The sequence below is a fragment of the Podarcis liolepis genome, assembly GCF_965112155.1.
Source record: "Podarcis liolepis genome assembly, chromosome: Z".
NCBI classification, from domain to species: Eukaryota; Metazoa; Chordata; class Lepidosauria; order Squamata; family Lacertidae; genus Podarcis; species Podarcis liolepis.
The window spans coordinates 39,892,760-39,913,211 of NC_139570.1; the positions used below are offsets into that span (position 1 = coordinate 39,892,760).

Sequence of the window (20,452 nt, forward strand, 5' to 3'; positions counted from 1 at the left end):
ACCTCTAGGGCAGTGTTTCCCAACCACTGTTCCGCGGCACACTAGTGTGCCGCGAGATGTTGCCTGGTGTGCCGCGGGAAAAATTAAAAAATTCGAAAGATTTTTTTTTTAAGTCAAATTTTCGATTGGGGTGCCGTCGCTAGATGACCCCTGGGGTTCCCTCCCTCCCTCCCGCTCTGCGCCTCCCTCCTCCTCCTCCTCCGGGGAGGCCCTTCCTGGCTCTCGGCCAAGGCTTGGCGGCTGCCACTCACTCGCTCGCTCGCCCACCCGTCCCTCCATCCCTGCACCCGGCCTCTCCCCCTCCGTCCCCGGCGCGGGGGCTGCTGGGATCCGTAGTCCCCTCGCCCTTGGGCTCCGCGCCCGTGCGGGGTGCACGAACTACGTTTCCCAGCGTGGCCTGGCGGGCTGGGCGTTTTGTTTGAAGTGCTCTTCTCCCGGCCATGGAATGAGCGCAGTGGCGGCGGCCGGGCGGGCAGGGGCTCTTCCGCGCAGACCCCGCGCAGCCTGCCTGCGCCCCCGCGGAGATCGGGCGGCAGGATGGAGCCCGGGGATCCCCGCGGAGGCAGAGCGGCGGAGGCTGCCCCCCAGGTAGGGCTGCGTCGGGGGGGTGTTATTTTTGCAATGCTGCATCCGCGCCGGAGGGGACGCATCGGACCGCGGGGAGACCCCTTGGCGGGCGTGCAAGGCAATGCATGCGTGCAGGCGTTGCATGGAGTGCAGTGCAATGCAATGGCAACGCGGCGCCCTGCATGCATGCATGCAACTTCCACCAGCGCTCCGGACTTGGCAGGTGAGGGGGGTCCCCAGTGGGCGGCAGAGAGAGCCGGGAGGGCGAAGGGGAGCCGGGGGGAGCAGCGCTGCTCCCCGAGCCGAGCCCGGGGGGGAAACTTCGGCGTCGTTGCGCCGGGTGTTGGAAGCGGAGGCTGGCGGGGGCCCCTCACCTGCAAAACCTGGTCGCCTCTCATATATTTCGTGCATTGCATTCATCGCCTGCTTTCTCCTCCAAGGAGCTCCCGGGGGCGCGCGTGGTTCTCCCCGTGTTATCCTCGCAACAACAGCCCTGCGAGGTGGGTCAGGCGAGTGGCCCAAGGGAGCACCCAGGGATTGTCCTGGCCAGGTGGGGTGATTTGAACCCTGCTCTCTGCCCGGTCTTCGTCCTCATTTAGCCCCCACATGTGCATGACTGTGCATGACTGAGGTTTTCCCCCCTCGTCTTGGCTATGGTGTGAGTCTGTGCTGTTAATTAATGGGGTTCTGCCTTCGGAGAAGATGAGCCAGCCCTCAAGGAGGTGATTATGTAATTTGCTAGCAATTCATGTCCCTCCCGGCGTGACGCTGCGCGCTGACGTCACGGGGCTGTAATGGTGGTGTGCCTCGAGATTTTTTTCATGAAACAAGTGTGCCTTTGCCCAAAAAAGGTTGGGAAACACTGCTCTAGGGTGTTGCTATTTATGGACCTTAAGGTCCTCCGTGGGGCTTGAAGATCAAACTGTTCTTACAACACTAGTGACCTCAGCTGCCTCCTCTTAACCTGGAACCAGCTTTCCCTCTTTAACAGCAAACTTCAGAGGTTCCATGCCAGCATAAATGGCACAAAAATTGGGCTACTGTGAATGAAGCAATGCTTGTTTGATGTGGAACCTAAGATACGTATGCATGCGAAACTTTTTTTTATAAAAAAAGCCGAAATGCGATGGAGGCCCCTAAACCCAGACCCCCTGAGGGACTGAGCATGCTCAGTGGCCTCCAGAAGCCACAGAATGTCCAGCATCGGGTGAGATACAAGTGAACTGGCACCTTCTTATTGTATGCTGCACGAAGGCATGGCTGAGTAGCTGGTTGGAGTCTAGAGCAGGAGCATCTTGTTAGGAGATGAGAATTCCATTGCAGCAGCTTGTGGGCAGCTCCACTCTCAGGACACCAATACTGGCTTACCCTGCAGATTGCAGCATGTGCTTTGAAGCCTCAGAAATGCGCAAGAGCCTATTAATATTATTAGCAGGCTTCCTATGGTCATAGGTTATGCTGGGCTGGATGGATCTCTGGTCTCATCCAGGAAGTAAGATGGGACCAGCCAGTACGGAAACAGTATTTAGTATTCAAATTAAAAAAATTCCTTCCAGTAGCACCTTAAAGACCAACTAAGTTAGTTCTTGGTATGAGCTTTCGTGTGCATGCACACTTAGTGTATCTGAAGAAGTGTATCTGAAGAAGTGTGCATGCACACGAAAGCTCATACCAAGAACTAACTTAGTTGGTCTTTAAGGTGCTACTGGAAGGAATTTTTTTATTTTGACTATGGCAGACCAACACGGCTACCTATCTGTAACTAGTATTCAAATGTTTACTGTTGGTGTTGCACTGTGGTTTGGCCACAAGGTGGCAGTATTTCTACATGTACTGTTCACACTAGGCTTTGGAGTAAATGCTGATTTAAGTAACAGCTCAATGAAGACACTTCTCTGGTTTAATCCTGTCAGGCAGGAGCCATGGGCTTTTAGGGACATCTGCAGGAACAGATGATTTGGAATCCTCCACACACACCCTCCCCAGCTGAAAGAATTTCCATGTGTTGGGGAGATGGTTGTACTTACTCTGCCACTGCATGTAAAAAAAAAACACACCAAAAAAACCCTTAGGCCAAATAGTTTAGTGTGGCCCCCAGGCCTCTCTGTCTGGCTCTCAGAATTTTTCCCCAGACCAGTTTAAATGTTAAAGCTTTGTGCACTAGCTTGGTTCCTTTCCATCTTCCATCCAGGGAAGCAAGAGGCAAGAACACATTTCAGCCAGGAACAGAAGCACTCAAGCAAGAAGGGTGCAAAGCAGGGCCTGTGAGGGACATATATGGTTTGGAGTGAGTGCCAGATAAAAGGGAGGGCCAGATTTGGCCCCTGGACCACAGCTTCCCTACCCCTGAACTAACACTCCCTCCACACACTCCCCACCCCAAAATCACTTAAGGAGATTACCTAATTTAGGGATTTTTGTCACATCTACACCTTACACTTAAAGCTATTTATTTATTTATTTATTTATTTGCAAAATCATAATATGCACTTCCATTAAAATACAGCAAGGCAGAATGCAGCAGATAAGGATAATATGAGCAAGAGATGCATGAAACTATAATTAAAAACATCAGCAAATGCTGATGGGTTGAAAGGAAAAATATAGTGATGTAAAGACCTGACTAAGCCTTTTTCTCCCCTCCTGAAGTCATCTTCCGGAAGGGAAGGGTGCTTCGTGCCAAACCTCTATTGGTAAGGGGTTCCACAGGCCAGGGGCTGCCACATGAAAGACTCATTCCCTAGAGAAAGCCAACCAAACCTCAGTGGCTTCACCACCTCCAAAAGAATCTTGGGAACTGTAGTTTAAGGGTGCTTGGGTTTATAGCTCTGTAAGGGGGCAAGTTACATGTCCCAGGATTCTTTGCAGAGAAGCCATGTGCTTTAAATGCATGTGGTGGATGACGACCTAAGCCTCTCTTTGTTACCCAAACACAAGTCAGGTCAGCTTGGGAAAGAGTCTGCTTTAAAATCTCTAGGTGTCCATTCCTCAGCTGCCTTGGCTGTTTGATGGTTGTGTGGTGTGGCTTATCTGTGAATCCAGCTCAACACATCTCTATTTCTGTTTCCCACAGTACGATTACAGCTTCCGGACAGAGCAGAGCGCTGCAGCCAGGCTCCCCCCGAGCCCCACTCGATGTCCACAGCTCCAGCAGTCCTGAAGCCCCCACCCCTGGGTGCCACGGAGAGGGGAAGCACATGTACTACTGAGAGGGGAGAGTGATTCCCCTCCTCTCCACGTAACCTTTTCCCCAAACCCCTTTATTCTCCCCTCCCCACAAAAGCAGTGTTACTGGAACCCTTTCCAGCAAAGGGGACTCTTATCTTTCTTTCTCTTTCTTGTGTCTGATGATTTGTCGCTGTCTTTGTACAAAATAACTGGATAGGATTTATTTCTTCTTTGTTTCTCTCTTTTTATTTTTGATATCTCTCCTTGCTTCAGAGATTTTGATTTGGCTGCGTTAACCCTTTTCATCAACTGTCTTGACCTCCCATATCTCCTTTCAGGGTCCACTCTGCATCATAACCGTGCTAACCAATGTGTTGGATTGATGGATGTATTGGTCCATCGCCTTTTTTATGATGATGTTCGCTTTGTTTCTGATAACTGGTTCTGCCAGGTTAAAATCCAGTTAAGGCATCTTTCTCCAAAACGCCTTGCACCGTCTAGGAAGTCACAGCCACCTCATCTGTGGCTTTTAACAGTGATCTCCCAGCTCATTCTGGAATACCGCCAATCCAGTGCAGTCTTACTGCTCATGTGGGACTCTAAAATCACAGCATATCATTGGTTCTAAACTTGTACCTCAATCTCTATACAAGGTTGAGGTTTATGTCTGGACTGAACAGAGACAATAAACTGGGTTGTGCTTTTGGTTGGCTGGTGTTCTTCCATAACCTGTGACAGTTTCACTCGGCACTGGAGGAGGGAAGAAAGTAAACAAGAAAAGCCAACAATTTTGCCTTCTTTGCCATGAAAATCCCACACAGCCAATTGTTTGCAGTTGGAAATGAGCTGAAGACCTTTTGTGGCCTGGACTTCCCTCTGGCTCATGAAGAAGCCTGGAGATCCACTCTCCCAGTCCCACTAGCAAAGCCATTCTTCATCCAAAGATCATGCTATCCACCTTACTTGGTTTCCAAGGCCTGTTGGTGGGGGCCGCTTCTTTTTTCCAGCTGAAAAGAAATAGACCTAGATGTTTGCCTGGAAGCGTGGGAGATGCTCTGTGGTGCGCTCTGTCTATCTGTCTCTGAATGCAGACTGCCTGGAAAGATGTCCAGACTTCCATTCTCTCCCCAGAAATACTTGAATATGGCAGCTAAGAAAACAGCCAATCAAAACATGCCGGTCGCAGCAGCTGGCTCCTAAAGTCTTTCTCTCCCCTATTGGCTGCTTGATGATGAGAGCGACCACCATGTGTGCCTCTGGAAGCCTCCTGAGAAGGGAGTTAAGACTTCAATTCACAACAAGTCTGGTCCCACTTCGCCAGTCCACGGACAACTTTAAACTTCAGTCTCCAGCATGCTCACGACAAGTGTCTTGTTCGAGACCCAAATGCATGTCTTGGTGAAATCTGTTAACTGTATTATTATTTTTTAATGTTATTTTGGAAAGCCTGTGTGATCTCATGTGCTGCTGTTTGAGAGTCCCTGCCGGAGAGAACAAAATGTTTTTGAGGGGCAGCAAAGAGGGACAGGATTATTAACACTTCTCCCTACCCACTGCCCTCTTCAGGTGGAAAGGTTCAGCTGTGTAACATGTAAATAATGATTGTCTAACAGTCTTCAAATTAAAACACGGTGGTCATAGAAAGGCAGCTGCTCTTGTGAGTTGTTTGGCAAGCATGTTCTTTAATTGTTCTTCCGAGGTTAAGTGCATGGATGAAAGTTGATATAGGCATACCATCTTCCTCCTGATGGTGTGGGATGCTCCTAGTACTTTATTATCTGTAGCCCTAATCTCCCATTTGGCTACTATTCTATGTCTAACAAAATTCAGATTTTTCCTATGATGACGACTTCAATGCTTTTTTGAAATACCAAATGTCAAGTTCTTTTTAAAGTGTCTTTTTTTCTTCTCTTCTTTTTTGGTGCCTCTGCTTTGCTGGTGCCCTAAGCATGTGCCTATAGTCTGCCTATAGGCTGACCCAGTACTGCTTGCAACTCCAGAGTTATAAGAATCCTCTCCAGCCCAAGTGGGTGGGTAGGCAGATCTGAAGCTTTTTGGTGGACTGAGTTGCTGCTGTTTCATTCACTCACAGTTCACAGCAGTGTTTACTTGATAGAGTGTTTTCATGGGCCTTTCTCTCCTCCAGGTTTTTGACACACATTGCCCCACCGTCTTTATCTGGAGAATCCGTCTTCTAGAGCAAGGGTAGGGAAGCAGTGGCCCTCCAGTAGCTGTTGGACTACAACTCCCATCATCCCTGACATTGACCATGCTAGCTAGGGCTAATGGGAGCAGGAGTGCCAGAGGTTTCCCACCCCTGATCTACATGCTGCTGTCTTTGTCACTGTTCTCCCTTCGCCCTGTTTTCCCACTCTGAACCCCAAAGATTACCCATGGAGCAGCAAAAGCTATGGCTGGAATGTACCACTTGAAACTGCAGGTGGGGACTCACATCATAGACTGTTCCCCATCCAACACATACACAAAAGCCAATCCCCCATGTAGAGATCTAGCGCGTCAGGGGAAAGTCTAGGTTACCCCCTTTTGATCTGACATGCTAGGTGGCAGGATTATTGTTGGGGGGTCAGGTCCACAAAAAGGCTTACCACCTCAGCTGAGAACTAGGCCCTATGGATCATTAGAAGAAATGAAAAAATGAAATGAAAAAAATAGTTTGTTAGTGCCAGGGTGATTATTTTGAAGACCAAGGCCCTTTTCTTACAAACCTGGAAAAAGCTGGTGCGTTGGAGCCTGCCACTGTTAATTTTTCCTGTAGGGGGCAGGCTGTGCCTAAAATGAGAGCGTACAGAAACCACTTGAGTCCCCCCTGTTCCTTGTTGAGAGGCCCACAGAGACTTTCACAACCAGCCCTTTATCTACTGGAAAAGCACAGGTTGACCCTTGTCTTCCCCCACTGGAGGTTGCTGGTATAGCATTCAGTGTGTTCTGAACAGCCTACATTGTCTTGAGGCTTTTTCAAACCATGACAAATGCGTTTCACAGGTGATGCTTTGTCTCAGAAAAAGGAAGCGATGCAAGCTGTCTGTACATTGCCAAATGCAACAATTTGCACACACGTCTCTTTTGTTGTGTGCACACAACCTTTTTAAGTGCTTCCTGTGGGTCATTCCAGCAACCACCATGAGGGGAGACAAAGGGATTGGTTCCTTGGCATTGGCCATGTGTTCATCTAGATCAGGTGTAGGCAACCTAAGGCCCGTGGGCCAGATGCAGCCCAATCACCTTCTAGATCCGGCCCACGGACGGTCCGGGAATCAGCGTGTTTTAACGTGAGTAGAATGTGTCCTTTTATTTAAAATGCATCTCTGGGTTATTTGTGGGGCCTGCCTGGTGTTTTTACATGAGTAGAATGTGTGCTTTTATTTAAAATGCATCTCTGGGTTATTTGTGGGGCATAAGAATTAGTTCATTTCCCGCCCCCGTCCCCCCAAAAAATATATAGTGCAGCCCACCACATGGTCTGAGAGATTGTGGACCGGCCCACAGCTGAAAAAGGTTGCTGACCCCTGCTTTAGATCTCAGAGACAAACATGAGACAAAGCACTGGGCTGGATATAAGTCGTGTTACTCCTGTGATTTTATGGTGGCTGAAAAAAAGTGCAGCTGCAATTGTGAAAATGATTCCCAGCTTTCCTCAGCAATGATGATGCCACAACTGAATGCATTAAGGAGCATCTGATGGCGCAAATGGGTTTAAAATTCACTGGCAGAGCGCCTGCTTTGCATGCAGAAGATCCCCGTTTCAGTTTATGAAATCTCCGGGGCTTGGAGAGACCCTCCTGCCTGAGACCCTGGAGAGCTACTGCAAGTCAGCGTAGACAGTACTGTGGTACCTCGGGTTACGAACTTAATTCGTTCCGGAAGTCTGTTCTTAACTGAAACCGTTCTTAACCTGAGGTACCACCTTAGCTAATGGGGCCTCCCACTGCTGCAGTACTGCCAGCATGTGATTTCCGTTCTCATCCTCGGGCAAATTTCTCAACCTGAGGTACTACTTCCAGGTTAGTGGAGTTTGTAACCCAAAGTGTTTGTAACCCAAGGTACCACTGTACTGAACTAGAAGGGCCAGCGGTCTGTTTCAGTACAAGGCACCTTCCTGTCTTCAAATCTGTGGAGTAAATTGGTTATTTTCCAAGTAGATATGGAAGACAATCTTCCATTAGGATTGGGTTGATTGTGACTCTTCAGGAGTTGTTGGTTAACCACTGGCTGTGCTTAATGTGTGTTGGGAGTCTGGCTGTGCCTGCTCCAGATGTTGTCGATGTGCTTCCCAGGTGCTGCTCGACTGCAGCTCCTGTCGTACCTAAACTTCGGTTATAGTTGCTGGGGCTAATGGGGTTTTTTTGTTCACCAACATTTGGAGGGCACCACAGAACACCCCCAAAATTGTTGAGCTGTTGTTGTTTTTTACAGAGACGCTAAGATCCAGAGCAACGGACGTATGGCAGCCCTATGACTTTCGAACTGGAGAGTCACACAACCCCAACCCCACCTCCCCCCCCCCCAATTAATGATTAAGCTTGGTGCTCTGTTTTCAAAAAAAAATCAACTGTGGGTCTGTTTTGCCCAGGTGACTTAAGAGTGCTCAAATATAAAATACATTAACAAGAAGTTGACAATTTTTTATGACATCAGATCATACAGGCAAAAAGAAACACTTTTTTATGCAGTTGGGAATCTTCAGTTGTATTGTATTTGTGCGTGTGTGTGTGTGCATATGTGCGGTGTGTGTGTGTGTGTGTATTTTTAAGATGCTATGCATTTTATTTGTGATGGGACATTGAAAGTGGATTAACTCGTTCATTATTAATCCTATTAATATTATCCTTTCATATTTATTTTAGATTGCCTTCCTTGTATTTTAAAAGGGAAGTTTGTGTCTGAAAATTTAGCCTGTATTCTTAATATAATTTGTTAAATAAAAGTTTTAACCAGTTTCATTTTCTTCTTCTTCTTCTTCGGAGTTTTGAATTTTGGTTCAGGTGGAGGCATTGCAAGTTCAAATGCTTCCCCCACCTGCTGCTTGTGAAAATCTAGCAGCTCAGGAAGAAGTGTCCTTCTAACCTAGGCTTCTCCTTGAGATGCTAGGGCTTTCTTATTTAATGTGGTTGGCCATTCAGATATGCAACTCATCCATCTGCATTCTGATCTGATATTTCTCCAGAGCGTGGTACGTCTGATTATCGGTTGCTGGGAAGCACGAGTGGCGGGAGAGCTGATGCACTCAGAACCTGCTTGTGGTCTTCCAAGAGGCATCTAGATGGCCACTGTGAGACCTGGACGCTGGACTACATGGGCCTTTGGCTTGATCCAGCTACAGTGCTTCTTACATTCCTATAATAGGCTTTCGGGCTCTGATCTTTTTGGAGTACCTCCAAGGAAGATGTGCAGGCAGTATTGAAAAAGGGCCTACACTGGGAAAGCTAGCACCTCAAGGATCAGGTTGGGTTAGACTGCTCCTCCCCGAGGCACTAGCTTTCCATACGAAGGAAGGCATTTCTGTTTAGAGGAGTATTCTCACACAATCTGAGTGTTCCGATTAGCACTCCATCCCAATTTGTTGCTCGTCAAGAAGCAAACATACTAGTTCCTTCCATATTTCTATCCAAAAAACAAAAGCAGGCAGCGTCATTGGGACTTACCAATACACTTCAAAAGAAAGAAAGAAAGAAAGAAAGAAAGAAAGAAAGAAAGAGAACAGTTACAGTGCATTAATACTTAATGCCAATACAGTGGTACCTCGGGTTAAGTACTTAATTCGTTCCGGAGGTCTATTCTTAACCTGACACTGTTCTTAACCTGAAGCACCACTTTAGCTAATGGGGCCTCCCGCTGCCGCCACACTGCCGGAGCACAATTTCTGTTCTCAACCTGAAGCAAAGTTCTTAACCTGAAGCACTATTTCTGGGTTAGCGGAGTATGTAACCTGAAGAGTATGTAACCTGAGGTACCACTGTAAATTGTTTTTAAAAAGAAATGCTATTAGCTCTTGGCCTGATTTCAAAAGCCCTCCTCAAGCAGTTAGCTCAGACTTCCAGCAAGAATGGTCTGTCCCTTTCCTAGCCCTTTTGGGGTCGGTGTGCAGTTTGAGAAAAAAGAAAGAAGAAGTCGGCCCCACCTGATCTTAGCTGTGGGTCTGCCTATTGCTGGTTTTGGCCCTTTCCACTATTAGCATGTGGCTTCCAAAAGATTAACACCCCCCCAAGTGCAGGGATAGCCAAAGTGGTGCCCTCCATATGTTGCTGGACTGCAACTCCCACCAGCTCCAACAAGCATGACCAATGGTCAGGAGTGATGGGTGCAGTTACGAGACTGATGGGATAGAAAGCAGAGAGCCCAACAGTAGGTGGTCCAGAGCCTACTAATTATAGTTCTGCCCCCATCCTCCTCCCTGCTGAATTCTACAAGGGCAACACGGAGACTAAGGAGGTGGAAGCTGGCAGGCATTGTGACCCCCTGGGCTGGTTGTAAGAAAGAAGGTGAGGGGCGCTGTCTGTCTGAGGGCAGATTGAGATTGGTGGGGCAGTGCCCCATTTGCCCCAATGGACCACCCTCCACTGGAGTGCATACCTCAACTCTAATAAAATGCTCTAAACAAAAATTAAAAAATCAGCTATGGGGTAACCTGAGCCCAGAGCGGGTGTGGGATAAAAGGCAAACTCTTCACCAAGCCCCTTTGTCCCAGCCTAAAAACTTAGTTTCAGAATCCACCCAGTGCATTTGATGAATCTAGTAGAACAAGTTGTTAAAAATTCCAAGTGGGGAATTCTATGCTGGAGCCAACTCTGTTGATCCAGTTTTTTCCTTGGCCTTCTTCATCTCATTCCCCCAGTTGCTTCTTCCGCACGTCACAGAGCAACCTGGCAGCCGGAGAGGGGATTTCATCACTTGCTTGGCCACCCAGGCAGTTTCCCCCTGTTCCAGCCTTTCCTTCTTGAGGCTGGGCAGACGCAGGGTGTGGTGGCCCCCTTGTGTCTCTGTGTGGTTGCATGCTTTGGGGTGGGGGTGGGAATATAAAATGGAATTATTTGGGGTGGGGCAGGGGGAAAACAATGCTCTATAATCGATTCAAGAATTCAAGTGACAAAGAGTATTAATTCAAAGCCTATAGGAACAAAACACTGTTTTAGAATAGACGGGGATCTGGACCAGCTTTTGTAGCCTGATGGGCAAAATGCGAGAAGAGGGGTTATGGCACAGTGAGTGAAAGAGCCTGCTCATGCCTTCAGGATAATTCTGTGGCATGGTTTAGTACCGCACAGTTTCAAACCACTTAACTGATTGCTCCTCTCATGTAAGAAAAGGAAAGATAAGCTCCCCAAGCTTAGACAATTAGCATGCCAGGAAACCCAAATCCTTTTCCTGATGTGTAGATTTCTACAAGCTGTGGATTTTTAAACATGCAATTGCTCTCCCTCTTGCTGTCTTTCCTGTAATCTGGAGCAAGAGAGGGTGGTCTGGAGCAAGAGAGGGTGGTCTAAACCACTGAGCCTCTTGGGCTTGCCGGTTGTAAGGTCAGCAGTTCGAATCCGCACAACAGAGTGAGCTCCCGTTGCTCTGTCCCTGCTCCTGCCAGCCTAACAGTTTGAAAGCACACCAGCGCAAGTAGATAAATAGGTACTGCTGTGGTGGGAAGGTAAGCGGCGTTTCCATGCACTCTGGCTTCCATCACAGTGTCCTGTTGCACTAGAAGTAGTTTAGTTATAGTGGCACATGACCCGGAAAGCTGCAGAAAAACACCGGCTCCCTCGGCCTGAAAGCAGAGATGAGCGCCACACCCCATAGTCAAATTCAACTAGCTTTTACCACCCAAGGGCCCTTTACTTTTACCTATCTCATGATGGTTCTGTATAGTCAGGCTCGTAATTTACTAGATTCACAAGTGCTGCTCAAATGGTCCCAGGGGCATTCTGTGGCTTAATGCAGTCATTTCCCATTCAGCTATTTAGGGTCAGTCCTCCCTCCATACTAGGGTTCTCTGGAGGTTTAGACAGGGGTTCTCCCAACCCTACCAGGAGATGGCAAGGATTGAAACAGGTCTTCTGATGCAAAGCTATGGCCCTCCCCCTAAAAATAAAATGATAGCAGGGATGGTGGGAGTTGTAGTCCAAAACATCTGGAGGGCACCTGGTTGGATATGCTGCCCGTTGTCCCCATTAGGAAGCTGCCTTATACAGACCATTGGGTCCATATAGCCCAGTGTTGTGTACACTGACTGGCAGTCGCTCTCCAGGGTGTAAGACAAGGAGCTATCCAAGTCCTACCTGGAGATGCCTGGAATTTGAACCTTTTGCATGCATAGCAGGTGCTCTAGCACTGAGCTACAAACCAGCCTTCGGCGTTTCTCAAGAAAATTCCCAGACGGGTAACTTAACTGCAAAGAGGAGGAGGAGGATATTCCAGGTCTAGACAATAGGACAAGTTAATTCTCCTTAGTATCCACACTGCACCTCCATGCCCTTATCCTCTGTGCCCCCTTACCCTCAAATCCTTGATATTCAATGAGGTGCTGGTGATGGGTCCCATGGCATTTTGAAAGACAAAACTCTCTCAGAGTGAGAGAAAGAGAGAGACCCCACCCACTTGCCTACATCCCCCCTTCTTGGGGATGACTGCGGTTCATCTGGACAAGGGTATAAAAACGCAGAACATCAGAAACACAGGAATTAATTTAATTTGAAGGAGAGAAGCAGGAGGAGAGTTGAGGGAGGTGAGGAGTGGGAAATGGAGAGGGGACTTTCATATGTAAAACTTAACCCAGACACATTGCATCAAGCTTTTCTTTTAAAACAAACTGAACTCTGTTTCAGAAAGATGTGCTAAAGAACTCCCATTCTTGTGAAGAAAAACCTAGATTTTCAAGCCTTCTGGGATCCATTGATTCTAGGATGTATTTTAATTGATTGCTTGATTTTATCTTGATGTGTTATATTATTGATGTTAGCCGCTCTGAGCCCGGTTTTGGCCAGGGAGGGCAGGTATAAATAAAAATCATCATCATCATCATCATTATTATTATTATTAGAAAATGGGCACATTTCTCATTCCCCCCAGCTGACACTCCTCGACTCCCCCATTTTTGTGTCCCCCCGCAAAGCATTTCCTATCAGATGAAGGGTGAGCGCCATCACCACTTCACTGCACAAACACCATCCTTGAGAAAACCCCTTAATCTTGATTTTATTTTTTTATTCTTTGATAGATTTGCAAAAAAAGAAAGACACCAATAAATAAATTTCAGAAAGGAGCAAGATTAGATGCAGACACACTTCTTGTTGCTGTTGTTCCTTTTAAAAAACAAGACTTATTGTGCGCCACTCTAGTGGTTAAGAGCGGTAGTCTCGTAATCTGGGGAACCGGGTTCGCGTCTCCGCTCCTCCACATGCAGCTGCTGGGTGACCTTGGGCCAGTCACACTTCTCTGAAGTCTCTCAGCCCCACTCACCTCACAGAGTGTTTGTTGTGGGGGAGGAAGGGAAAGGAGAATGTTAGCCGCTTTGAGACTCCTTAAAGGGAGTGAAAGGCGGGATATCAAATCCAAACTCCTCCTCCTCCTCCTCCTCCTCCTCCTCCTCCCCCCCCTTTCCACCCAGGGCGGCCCTGCCCTCCGCCTGCATACCCTCCAACATTCCTCCAATGAAAAGAGGGACATCCCATTCCATAATGATAATTTTACTATTTATACCCTACACATCTTACTGGGTTGCCCCATCACTCTGGGCAGCTTCCAACATTTAAAAAGAATTAAACTTTTTTTTAAAAAAAAAAAAAAACAACCACCCTCTATACAGTAGTACCTTGGTTTAGAACTTCATTCGTTCTGGAGGTCCGTTCTTAACCTGAAACTGCTCTTAACCTGAGGTACCACTTTAGCTAATGGGGCCTCCCGCTGCCACCGTGGCGCAATTTCTGTTCTCATCCTGAAGCAAAGTTCTTAACCTGAAGTACTATTTCTGGGTTAGCGGAGTCTGTAACCTGAAGTGTTTGTAACCCGAGGTACCACTGTACAGGATTGCTTTCAGACGGCTTGGGGTTTGGATAACTCTGTGCCCTCGAGCGTTTCTCCAATGAAAATAGGGACGTCCTAAGAGAAAGCGGGACATTCCGGGATCAAATCAGAAACCGGGACGGCTTCTCTAAATCAGGGATGTCCCTGAAAAATAGGAACACTTGGAGGGTCTCTGCCTGCCCCTCAGAACTGGCAGGTCACACGGGGCTGGGCCTAGACAGCCTCTCCTCTTCACCTGTTCTCCAGCAGCCACTATAAGCTGCCCGAGGGAGGAGGCTGGCAGCAGCGGCCATGGAGAGGCAACGGAATTCTCCTTTGCAGCCACCACTGCCACTGCTCAGGACACGCGCCAGCTCATGCTGTTCCTTGAACTCAGTGGCAGCAACCCTGGCAGGAGAAACAGGGACATTTGGGGATCAAATCAGAAGTTGTGTTGGTTTTCGTAATTGCAGGACTCCCCCTGGAAATTTGGGGCACTTTGAGGGTATGAAATAATGGGTACATAAGAAGGGGTAAGTCATCTCCATGGCTTAACAATGATGTCCACGTCCATGAATTTTAGGGCTTAGGTGATGTGATCATTTATTTTCAGGGGAAATATTTGCCTCTGCCATTGAAGAGAAACTGCTCACTTTCCCTCTTCTGTACAAAAGCCAGCATCTTTCCTTACATCAAAGGTGTGGAACCTCACAGCTGTGGGCCAACTGTGGCCCTCCAAGCTTCTCTGTCTGACCCATGGGACTCTCCCCTGGCTGTACCCCATCAACAGGCCACACCCCTCACCAGGCCTGGTTTGCACCCTCTTTGAGCATTTTTGCCACTTGTGATCCTGACTCCACCAACCAGTGCAATATCGCCCCCAGGTGGTTGCACAGAATTGAAAGACGCTCTTGGGTGGTACAAGGTTCCCCACTTCCACCTTTCACTTTGTGCTAACTTTATAAAAGGCTCAGGCCAAGAGGTGTGGGGCAGGGGGAATGATAATAGGACCTAACTTCTCCAGATCTTGGGGAGATAAGGGTGGCCACAGTTGGATCCTGTCTCTGCTGAGCTGTTCTCTTTTGAAGAGCCCTTTCAGATGTTTCCACTTTGCAACTTGCTTTCTTGAAAGATGTAAAAACTTTGCACAACCGCAAAAAAATAAATAAAATAAATAAAAAATCAACAGACTGCAACTTTCGGTTTGGGGAACATAAGGGCGGTTTTCCAAATGCCTCTGATAACCCTCTTCAGAAGCAGGGAGAGTTCTTTCCAAATGGGATCTTACAAATTAGCCCGTGAAAATATTCATTTAGCTGAAGCTCTCCCCGCACCCACTTCAGCCCCTCAAGGAAACCTCCATTTATTATTTGGCTGAAACGCTGGATAATTAGCTGTCTTGTCAACACAAAGAAGCTTTTTCTCGATGATGGTAAAATGCATCTGCTTCTAATATTTATAAAGAGTTTGCAAAGGCCATTAATTCTTCTAGTTGGGAACAAAACCAGCTGGCCATTTCTTTCCATTTGATGTGTGTGTTTTTTTTAGGGGGGGAGTTTTAATGTACATTTTTTCATGACTAAGGGCATGCATTTTTTGGAGAAACAGTCACACTTGGAGGCTTATAAAGGGGGGGTGAAAAAATGGGCCCAAGCGGGAAATGGTGTGTATTGTTAGCTAAGTAATTTCTCACCTTGCACCAGGGAAGCGGATCGGTGCCAACTTTAGCGCATTAAGTGACAGAATTCCACATGCTGCTGTAATGCAATCCATGACATGTTAGAAGGGGAAATGTCGTATGTTTTGAAGTCTCCGTCCCTCTGGGAAATGACACACTGATGTCAGCTCTCTAAGAAATTGCAGTCAACATAATCCATCCTGACACTTGAATTACAACATGAAGAGGGTTTTCTCTCTCTCCCCACATGATGATGGGCTTCTTCTGCGAAGGCAAAGAAATGAAACAGCTCCTTTTGAAAGCAGAGCAGTGGTTAAAACAAAATACCTGACATGACAAGGGAGAGGAAAAATAATCAAATCATGGTGTAATTCTGCATAGAAAATAAGCTTTCTCACTCTCCCATATATAAAAACATAGCAAGAGCCTGCTGGACCAGACTAATGGCCCATTTTGCCCATTGTCTTGTTATCAGAGTGGCTAACCAGATGCCCCAATGGGAAGGCCACAAGAAGGACCTGAGGGCTGCCTATCTCCTGCCACTTGTGATTCTCAGCAGCTGCCTCTGACGATGGAGGCCTAACTTCTTCTTCTTCTTCTTCTTTGGTGATCCCTCGTAGCCAAGGAAGATTGTCTTCCATAAACACGGTTTTAACAGTGAGTCCGTAAGTGACTGTGGAGGCCAATTCTGGATCCACACGTCCTTCCACAGTGGGAACATAGGTTTCCGGGCGGGAGTTAATCACGGTGTGGATTTGCCAAGCGTGCCTTCCTCTTAGCACATTTCTCCCTTGCGTTCTGAGTTCAAGTGTCTTCACACCCAATGACACCATTGGTAAAGGCTGTTCTCCAACTGGAGCACTCGCAGGTCAGTGTTTCCCAGTTGTCAGTGTTTATAACTACATTTTTTTTAGATTTGTCTTGAGACAGTCTTTCAACCTCTTTTGTTGACCACCAGCATTCCTCTTTCCATTTTTTAGTTCAGAATAGAGTAGTTGCTTTGGAAGACGATCATCAGGCATCAGAACAACATGACCAGTCCAACGAAGTTTATGTTGAAGAATCATTGCTTCGACACTGGTGATCTTTGCGTCTTCCAGTACACTGATATTAGTTCACCTGTCTTCCCAAGTGATGTGTAAGATTTTCCGGAGACACCGTTGATGGAATCTTTCAAGAAGTTCAAGATGGCATTTGTAAGTGGTCCATGTTTCACAAGCATGCAGTAAGGCTGGTAGTACAATAGCTTTGTAAATGCCATCATGACTAGTAGTAATTGTTCAGAGGCAGTGCCTTTCTGAGTACTGGATGCCGTTGATCATCATGGTCCATTTGTGAGCCCCAATAGGAAGGCTCAAAGGCTTATTAAGTACAGTCGTACCTTGCTTGTCGAATGCCTTGGTACTCGCATGTTTTGGTTCCTGAACGCCGCAAACCCGGAAGCAGCCAATCAGAAGCCGTTCCTTGGTTTTCAAACCGTTTCAGGAGTCGAACGGACTCCCAGAACAGATTAAGTTCAACAACCAAGGTACCACTGTAATAATAAGCATGGTCAGGACCTGAGTGCAACAGCATTCTCCCCACTTGTGATTCCCAGCGACTGGTATTCAGAGGCAGACTGCCTGTTAACAGTGGAGGTAGAAAATGGCAGTCATGTCTAGCAGCCATTAATAGCCTTAACCTCCCCAAAGTTGTTTAATCCTCTTCTGAAGCCACCCAAGTTCGTGGATTCTGCCGACTCTACCAGCAGTGAGTTCCACAGTTTAACTCTGTGTTGCGTTAAGAAGTCCTTCCTTTTGCCTGTCCTGGGTCTCCCAATGTTCAGCTTCCTTCCTTCATTAATTATTTATTATTATTAATTATTATTATTGTCAGGGGTTTAGGAGCAGAGGCACGGGCAAGGGAGGAAACAGAGAGCGAAGGGGAGGAGGCAGAAGAAAAGATGAGTGATGACGACGACCCGAGATCTCCTAGTCTTTCCAGTGAATCAGAGGATTCACAGAAAGGAGCACCAGTGGCCAGGGCAAGGGGGGAGTCTAGGGGGGCACCCCAGGAAGATAGAGCCAGAGGGGACTCAGGGGGGAGCAGCTGGAAATCGGGACCAGCGTCACCGCCAGGAAGCAGGGAAGAGGAAAGGAGCCAGGGGGGAAGCGCTGGCAGCTCACCACAGGAGGGAGGGCATGAGTCAGGAGTGGCCACACCTCCATCGGGGAGCGAAGAAACGGTTAAGAGGAAAGTGGAAGGTTGGGCGCGCGCGCCAAGTTCAAATGCAGAGGAAGGCGGCGCAGTAAGCAGCCCCGAAAGGGAACCAGGTCCTAAAGCCCGGCGCAAGGAGGCAGGAGGGTCCGGGTCAGCGTCAGAAGAATCCCGGAAGGAAGAAGCCCCGGGGGGTAGAGGGACCCAGAGGAGGACAGTCAGGCGGAAAAGGTGGAGCAAGGCTAGGATATTAAGTTGGTGCACACGGGGCGGAGACTCAGACGGAGCTTCGCCGATCTAGCTACTAGACGTAGAGTTGCGCGCAGCAGCGTGAGAATGGAAACTGTAATTCAATAAAGACTTTTACTTAATGATCGCTGGCTAGCGTGATCCTCTGTGAGCTAGGATCTTCAAGCAGCTCTGACAGTAAGCTCCGTCTCACGATTGTGGGCATCTACAGCCTCGAGGAGGGGAGAGAAACAGGTGCCTACTAGCGAGCTCACGAACGGCAGACGACATGACGGCTGAGCAGCAGATAGAGGAACTCAGAAAAGCAGTGGCACAACTGAACGCCGAGGCTCTCGCATCCAGGAAGAGAGAGGAGGAGGCAGCTGCCGCCTGCAGGGATCTCCAGGTCAGGTTAGACGTGCTGACAAAGCAGACACCCCGGCAGGAGGGAATTGGGTTGGCGAGACGGACAGGCGGGCTGGTCTCTCACTTCGATGGGAACCTGCAACAGTATCCCAACTTTAGAGCCGACGTACTGTGCGCACTGCAACTGCTGCATAAAGACTTTAGAGATGAGCAAGAGAGAGTGGGATTCATCATGTCCCATTTGCATGGGGATGCTAGAGCATGGCTACGCAATTTATGGAGAGATAAGGATCCGGCGCTCCAGAATGCAGATGCCTTTATTAAAGCGATGGATGGGTGTTTTTTATCAAGTATTGACGTGGATCTTGCACGGAAGGAGGTGCATGGGCTGAGACAAGGGGGGGCCAGCGTCAGGCAGTATCATGCCCGCTTTTTCGCCTTGGTCAGTGCCCTGGAATGGGACAGAGATTCGGCTCCTGTAAGAGACCTCTTTTGGGAGGGGCTGCACAACTCAATTAAAGATGAGATCGCGAGGGGGGAGAGACCCCGAACCACCCAGGAGGTCGTTCAGAGGGCACTGGCAGTGGGGGTGAGGCTGGAAGGACGTCCGTGGAGCAGGGACGAAGGGCGTGGAGGGCGCGAACCAGCCAGGGGCCCCTCCTTCCTTCCCAGAGAAGCAGCGCGGGCGCAATCCACGCCTCCGCCAGGAGGAGGAGCCGAACCTATGGAGGTTGGAGGTGCAAGGGCTCAGTCAGCAACCAGAGCCCTAGCACCGGCAGCAGTGAAAGCGAAGCCTCCTAGAGGGAACAGGAAGTGTTACGTCTGTGAGGAGCCAGGGCATATGGCAAAAGAGTGTCCCCAGAGGCTCCACAAGCTTACTGCAGCCTCGGCAATGGTGACTGCAGCAACGCAGCAAGGGGGACCACAGCAGGGAAACGACGCAGTCTGGCTGGAGGAAGAGGCCCTGGGGCCCAGCCAGACGTGTTAGTGACGCAGTCCCCAGAGGTTTTACAGCCCGTGAACCCCCTCCCGCCCAAACCAGTGGTGAGGCTCACCGCATCTCTCCAGCTGCCCAATGGAATCACCATTGACGTGCCCATCACAGTTGACTCCGGCAGCAACGCGGACTTTATAGGGCAGGACTTTGTCGACAAGCACGCTATACAGTTGCTGCCGGCCACACTGCCCCTGCAGGTTGTCACGGTGGATGGCAGGGAGTTGCTAGGGGGGCAAGTGGTGAAGCAGACGCCGCCCATGGCGATGCGACTTGGAAATCACAAAGAAATCATCAGCTTCAATGTCACTCAACTATCGGATACGCCCATTGTATTGGGAATGAGTTGGCTGGACAAGCACAGCCCAACGCTGGCTTGGTACCAGAGGCAGCTGATCTTCGGCTCTTCCTTTTGTGCTGAACACTGCATCGTGCCCCGGCAGGAAGGAGAGGAAGAGGAGTCACAGCTGCTGCTAGGCACGCTGCAAGCGATTCCCCACAAGTACGCAGAATTTTTGGAAGTTTTCTGCGAGAAGGAGGCAGACAGGCTACCCCCTCACAGACCATATGACTGCAAGATTGACCTGCTGCCGGGGGTGGCGCTGCCTAAGGGGAAACTGTATTCCATGTCAGAGGACGAGCTGCAGGAACTCAAACAGTTCATAGATCATAATTTGGAGCGCGGTTTCATCCGAGAGTCCAAGGCAGCGGGGGGCAGTCCAGTATTCTTTGTTAAAAAGCGAGACACGCCCCAAAAAAGACTGGTCGTGGACTATCGCATTTTAAACAATGGGACCAAGCCGTCGGACTTCCCCATGCCCCGAATCGACGACCTCCTGGCGAAGGTGCGGAAGGGGAAAGTGTTCACCAAGTTAGACCTGCGAGGGGCGTACAACCTCATTCGTATGCGGAAGGGAGATGAGTGGAAGACGGCCATGTTCACGCCACTGGGTACCTACGAATACAGAGTTATGCCCTTTGGATTGCAAAATGGCTCCCACGTTTTTCAAGCTTTCATGCATCACGTGTTGGCGGGACTTCTCTACAAGACGTGCGTCTGTTTCTTAGATGACATCCTGATCTTTTCGGAATCGCAGCAGGAGCATGACAGACACGTCAAGGAAGTGCTGACCAGACTAAAGCAACATAGGCTCTACGCCAAGCTGGAGAAGTGCCAATTTGACGTGACGGAGGTGGATTTTCTGGGCTACAAGTTGTCTGACAAGGGGCTCGCCATGGACAGCGCC

The 20,452-nt window shown here is 48.7% G+C and overlaps 1 protein-coding gene across 5 annotated transcripts in view; it reads left to right on the forward strand.

The window, feature by feature from the left end:
• The window catches only part of MVB12B (multivesicular body subunit 12B), a 102,433-nt gene extending 93,737 nt beyond the window's left edge, over nt 1-8,696 (forward strand). For all 5 annotated transcript variants that reach the window (XR_014521623.1, XM_083486019.1, XM_083486018.1 and 2 more), the window contains one exon: nt 3,641-8,696. Coding sequence is in view for 4 of the 5 variants with exons in the window: in XM_083486019.1 (XP_083342145.1) it covers nt 3,641-3,727 (87 nt within the window). In the remaining variant the exon portion in view is untranslated. The remainder of the gene's footprint in view (nt 1-3,640) is intronic.
• The last annotated feature ends 11,756 nt before the right edge of the window (nt 8,697-20,452 follow it).